Source organism: Lolium perenne, chromosome 7 (assembly GCF_019359855.2).
Source record: "Lolium perenne isolate Kyuss_39 chromosome 7, Kyuss_2.0, whole genome shotgun sequence".
Lineage (NCBI taxonomy): Eukaryota > Viridiplantae > Streptophyta > Magnoliopsida > Poales > Poaceae > Lolium > Lolium perenne.
In genome coordinates, this window is record NC_067250.2 from 312,137,539 (window position 1) to 312,143,950 (window position 6,412).

Below are 6,412 nucleotides of genomic sequence, written 5' to 3' on the forward strand. Positions count from 1 at the left end.
TCGTGCTCTGCTCAATTTCCTTCGCAAGTGTACGTGTATAATCATCCTGCTTTTGGTGTAATTCATATTGCGATGGTGTGTTAAGAAAATCAAGAGCATATTCTAATTGCTTCTCGGTGCATGGCAATGGGGGCTCAGGATTTCCCTTATGAAAATGTGCAAGCGTTTCACTCTTTCAGATGGCATTAGTCTCCTCGTCAGTACGATCGTAAGCATGGGGGGAGGAACCTTTGGTACCCTTGGGAGGGGCGGAAGTCGGCGGATAGGACTCTTGACATGCTTCCGCTTAGTGGCCCGCTGAGTCTTAGCGGGTGCAGGCGGTGGAGAAGGCGGATGAGCCGACGGTGGAGATCGAGATGGACTAGGGCTGTGGTGGTCGTAGTCATGGGGTGATGGTGACCTGCGACCACTCGAAGGAGGTGATGGTGACCTGCGACCACCCGGAGGAGGTGATGGTGACCTGCGACGACTCGTAGGGGTACCCATCTTGGAAGCTTGATGTTTTTCTTCTCCCAAAGAATGATGTCACGCAGTACTTCTCCAAGTGTACCCTGACCTTCAGGTCCAGGGATTTCAAGCTCCATTGACCCAAACGACGGTACAATTGAATCCACCCCGACACGAGCATAGCCAGCTGGAATCTCATTGGTATGCCATAGTGCGGGCCTACCTTCAAGTCCTAATGAAGGTAAAACAAAGCCGGCCACCACCTACAGAGATAGGTTCCTGAACTCCTGTCGGGACAAAAGGGGTCGATCCGTGGGTGCAACAAAATCCAACGGCTCCGGCCGTTTTAATCCAACGTCCTGGAGCTCGATCCGTGGACTGGGGCTCCAGGCCAATGGGTGTTTTTTTAAAAAATTCTAAAATCCTAGTGTTTTTTCTGGGTGTTTTTTCTAGTGTTTTTTCTAGTACTTTATTCTAGTGTGTTTTTTCTGTTTCTTTTCTAGTGTTTTTCTAATAAGATAAAATCGCGCGGGAAAATTTCCCGCTCCTGCCACGACGCTGGCCGCACGGGATAGTTTCCCGCCACGACACCGTGTGGAGATTTCCCACCTACACGCCTCTATAAATAGCTCCTACATCCCCGCCTCCCACGTCACTCACCCAACCCCGTTTCACAATACCGCCGCCGCCGCACCCGTCGCTGGTAGAGGTGGACTCGAGTCTCTAGGAGCTGCATAAACGGCGGCGTGTGCGGAGTTGGATCGTGAGGAGATGCATACGCGTCGTCGTAAGGAGGAGCAGCAACAACAACTGCGATAGGAGGCGGCAACTAGGAGGGCAGCAGCCGATGCATGGAAGAACTAGTCGTAGTTGTTTTAGTTTAAATTTAGTTAAAGTACGTAGTTAAAGTATTTAGTTAAATTTAAATAAATTCGTAGTCGTTATTTTAGTTTAAGTGTAGGTAAAGTATTTAGTTAAATTTCAATAAAGTCGTTGTCGTTGTTTTAGTTTAAATTTAGTAATCTGAGGGAGGCTTATCTGGTGTGGTGGCTTCGACCGAGATGGTGGGTTAGTTTATATACCCCCTTTGTCCCGTGTGGGGGCTCAAACCGGGACAAATGGGGGGGGTCTTAATCTGGGGGAGGTTATCTGGTGTTTGCCTTATCTGGGGGTCTTATCTGGGGGGGGGGGGGGGTTATCTGGGGCCATGCCGATATATATAGCCCCTACTAGGAGAGCAGAGAGAGCAGCCCAGGAGTAGAGAGAGGAGACAACGACCATGAAGGAAAGAGCCTCTCCGGCGGAGCTTCTCGAAGATGTCTTAGATGGCCGGACGTCTTAGACATCTTCGTAAGCTCCGCCCGAGGGAAATCTTCCCGCAAGCAGGGCTCCCGGCTGGGAGCTGCTATAGTATACACCCAAAAACCAGTAGCTCAGGGAAAAAGAGGAGGGGAGAGCAGAGAGAGCTTCCCGGGAGCTGGTATACACCCGGCAACGGCGACCAGGAAAAAAAGAGCCTCTCCGGCGGAGCTTCTCGAAGATCTCTTAGATGGCCGGCCGTCTTAGACATCTTCGAAAGCTCCGCCTGAGGGAACTCTTCCCGCAAGGAGGGCTCCCGGCCGGGAGCTGCTAGTATACACCCAACAATCAGTAGCTCAGGGTACAAGAGGAGGGTTCTCATTATTACATAAATGTAAAGATTGTCTTGGGAACTATTTAGAATACATTATTACATAAAAGGTTTAAATATCACCAATATCGCCATCTACTGGTGTGGTTTTCTTCTGCGTGGTAGCCATGGAGAATCTTCATCATTTAGTACGATGCTTGGGTCAATTTTCACAGTGAAGGGCGGAATTTCATGGAACTTATTATAATCTTGTGACATGTTTGTCTTGTCATCCACTCCCACGATGTTTCTTTTCCCTAAAAGAACTATGTGGCGTTTTGGCTCCTCGGTTGATGTATTTTTTTGCTGATTTCTTTTTCTAAGTTTGCTAGACATGTCCTTCACGTAGAAAACTTGAGCCACATCATTGGCTAGGACGAATGGCTCATCCATGTACGCAAGATTGTTGAGATCCATTGTTGTCATACCGTACTTATCGTCTACCTATACCCCGCTCAGCTTCACCCATTTGAACCAAAACAAAGGGACCTTAAAAGTAGGTCCATAGTCACGTTCCTATATCTCCTCTATGTACCCATAATATGTGGTGGTCTGCCCATTCTCATCTTTTGCATTAAAGCGGACATCACTGTTTTGGTTGGTGCTCTTTTTATCTTCGGTGATCGTGTAAAATGTATTCTCATTTATCTTATACCCTTGAAAAGTACATATGTTTAAATATGGTAACCTGGCCAACAAATACAGCTGCTTTCCAATAGTGATGTTACTCATGAGATGTGTCTGCAACCAACTACCGAAGATCTTCATGTGTTGACGTGTAATCAAGGACTCAGGCTAGCCCGGGTTTAGTTCTCGTACAATATTCTTGTGTTTCTCGATATACCGAGACACCAAGCTGGAATTGTATAGAACTGTGTAGTGTGCTTGATTGAAAGAAAGCTTGTCCCTGCATACAGTTGCTTTCCTTCCTAGTGTGCATTTTCCAGTTAGCCTCCCCTCATACCGAGATTCAGGAACACCAATCGGCTTAAGGTCAGGAAGAAAGTCAACACAAAAATCAATGATCTCCTCTGTTCCGTAGCCCTTTGAGATGCTTCCTTCTGGCCTAGCGCGGTTATGAACATATTTTTTTAAGACTCCCATGAACCTCTCAAAGGGGAACATATTGTGTAGAAATACATGACCGAGAATTCTAATCTCATCGACTAGGTGAACTAGGAGGTGCGTCATAATATTGAAAAAGGATGGTGGGAACAACAACTCGAAGCTGATAAGACATTGGACCACATCAAGCTGTAATCCTGACAAATTTTCTCGATCCATTACCTTCTGAGAAATTGCATTGAGTAATGCACATACCTTCACAATGGCAAGTCGAACATTTTCCAGGCACGAGCATCCTTTACATGATTGCTTTCATGTAGTATGTTATGGGAGTTCAAAACGGGTTTGTTTTCAACCCATCAAACCGATGTGTAGAATCCTGGGGAAGATGAATTAAAATATGAACTTATGACCGTCGGATAGATCTTATACTTCTGTTATTTCAGTTAATCTGGACAAGCCACTCTGGTATGTTTCCTTCTTAGCAATGCTACTTAGAATTTTTTGCCTCAAATGTCGGCCACGAAAAAGTATTACTAACAAATTTCTGGCTTATGACTTCACTTGAGGCTGAACTGAATTTTCAAACTGCTTAGCTGATCTGTCAACAGGAATACATTCTGGGACATCTACTCTTCGTGTTTGATTCAGATGTTTTATATATCTCATGTACATTTTAGTTAGTTAATGAAGAAATGAAAAGATTTCGAGTATTAACCGCCATGTCTCCTGATTAAGCATATTCATTATATGCACTTAAGCAATGATTTCAAATCCAGAGGTTTAATTTTTGGTAGATATCATTGGTTTAAGATATATCTAGCCTATCAATGAAATCTTATCATATCGTCCAGAATATTTGCCAAGATTACAACATATCAGATATGATATATAGACATTAAATACAGCACGTGCATAGTTTATAAGCACTATACTGTTGGTCGTCGTTCGATGGTAGGTTGTGTGTGTGTGGCTTTACCAATGGCGTCGCTTATCAGTCTCTCGCTACTAGTAATTCTCTTGCTCACCACCCTCTCTCCTACACCTACACTCTGCTACGACAATCCAGCCGTTGCTAGGGTACAACAGGTTGGCACGGGCACCTCTGTCCAACGCACTTACATTATACTTGTTGAGTCACCGGGCACAAACGCTGACGAAGGCGAGCACCGCCGGTGGCATGAATCCTTCCTGCCGAGTTTGCACACCGCCTCTGGTGATCCACGTCTACTCCACTCCTACACCGAGGTGTTCAGTGGCTTTGCCGCGATGCTCACTGACACCGAGCTGGAGGTGGTGGCCACGAAATCAGGGTTCGTGCGCCCCTTCCCCGACGAGACAATGACTCTCATGACCACGCGCACGCCAGAGTTTCTCGGCCTAAGAAAAGGCTCGGGTTTCTGGAGTGATGCTGGCTACGGGAAGGGAGTCATCATCGGGTTGGTTGACACCGGCATCGACGCGACACACCCTTCCTTCGACGACCATGGTGTCTCGCCGCCCCCGGCGAGGTGGAAAGGCTCGTGCAAAGCGGCCCGCTGCAACAACAAACTCATCGGTGCGAAGTCGCTTGTTGGAGGCGACTGTAGAGATGACTTCGGTCATGGGACACACACCTCAGCTACGGCCGCTGGGAACTTCGTTACGGGCGCATCAGCATACGATGTACGCGCGGGGACAGCTGCTGGAATTGCCCCCGGCGCGCATATTGCCATGTACAAAATGGGCGATTCTACGGATATGTCCGTTGTGCTGGCTGGCCTAGACGCAGCCATCAAGGATGGGGTGGACGTGATCTCACTCTCCCTTGGGATGGATAAGAGCTACAAGTTTGATCTGAACCCCATCGCCATCGGCGCATTCAGCGCTGTATCCAAAGGCATCATCGTGGTGTGCTCAGCTGGTAACAAGGGCCCCGAGATGGGCTCCGTTGAGAACGACGCGCCATGGTTCCTCACGGTGGGAGCCGGCTCAGTGGACCGGAGCTTCGGTGCGGGCGTGCATCTCGCCAACGGCAGGCACATCGACGGAGATGCGCTTAATCAAGTGGGGAAATTTGATTCGAAACCCCATCCTCTGCTCTACACTGACGAAGGGCGCTATTGCGAGTACAAGGATGACCATACCATCACCGGAAAAATTGTGGTTTGCGAGATAAATGATGATATCGACACCCAGGAGCCCAGCATCATCGATATCATAGGGGCAGGTGCCGCCGGAGTTGTCTTAGCGAACGACAAAACGAGTGGCTACTCCACCATTCTTCGAGGAGAGTACAACTCTAGTGTGGTGCAGGTGAGTGCAGCTGATGGCGGTGTCCTCAAAGCTTATGTGGAGTCCGCGAGCAGCTCCATGGCCACTCTCACATACAACAACACATTGCTCGGTGTCGGTCCAGCCCCGGTGGTAGCATGGTTCTCTTCCCGGGGTCCAAGCTCCATCTCCCCGGGTGTGCTAAAGCCGGACATACTGGCGCCGGGGCTAAACATCCTCGCGGCATGGCCAACAAATTTAATTAATGCGCCCGGCCCTTTCGAGATCCAATCCGGCACATCCATGGCGTCGCCACATGTCAGCGGTGTTGCGGCCCTTATCAAGAGCTCACATCCTGACTGGTCGCCGGCCGCCATCAAGTCGGCTATCATGACGACGTCAGACGCCCGCGACAACACCGGTGGCCCGATCATGGATGAGCAGCACCGGAGAGCTCCCGCATATGCCACTGGTGCAGGCCATGTGAACCCGACACAAGCCAACGACCCTGGTCTGGTGTTCGACCTCGGCGTCGCTGATTATGCCGGCTACATCTGCGAGCTCCTTGGCGACCATGCATTGTCAGTCATCGTGCGCAACTCTAGCATGACCTGCAAGAATCTGCCCAAGATATCTGAGGTGCAGCTGAACTACCCGACCATAACGGTGCCAATGAAACCTACACCGTTCGCGGTGTCCCGGACGGTGACGAACGTCGGCCCGGCGGAGTCGGCGTACAAGGCAAAGGTAGATGCGCCCAAATCCCTCACGGTGCGCATCTCCCCAGAGACACTCATATTTTCCAAGGTCGGAGAGAAGAAGACGTTCAGTGTGTCGGTGAGTAGCCACGGCATGGAAGGACATAAACGCTTTGTGGAGGCAAGCTTGAGATGGGTGTCCGAGAAGCACATCGTGCGTAGCCCGATCGTCGTTGTTGCCAACCTCGGCAGGTCTCCACCAAAGCATTGGACTGTTTAG

The 6,412-nt window shown here is 49.3% G+C and overlaps 1 protein-coding gene across 1 annotated transcript; it reads left to right on the forward strand.

Moving 5' to 3' along the window:
- Positions 1-4,162: 4,162 nt before the first annotated feature.
- LOC127315016 (subtilisin-like protease 1) lies at positions 4,163-6,412 on the forward strand. The gene has a single exon (XM_051345560.1). It carries the CDS (start codon positions 4,163-4,165, stop codon positions 6,410-6,412), a length of 2,250 nt encoding a protein of 749 aa, XP_051201520.1.

What these genes read in the sequence shown, in the direction of transcription:
- LOC127315016 (XM_051345560.1), top strand. Translation starts at nt 4,163, where the DNA reads ATGGCGTCGCTTATCAGTCTCTCGCTACTAGTAATTCTCTTGCTCACC.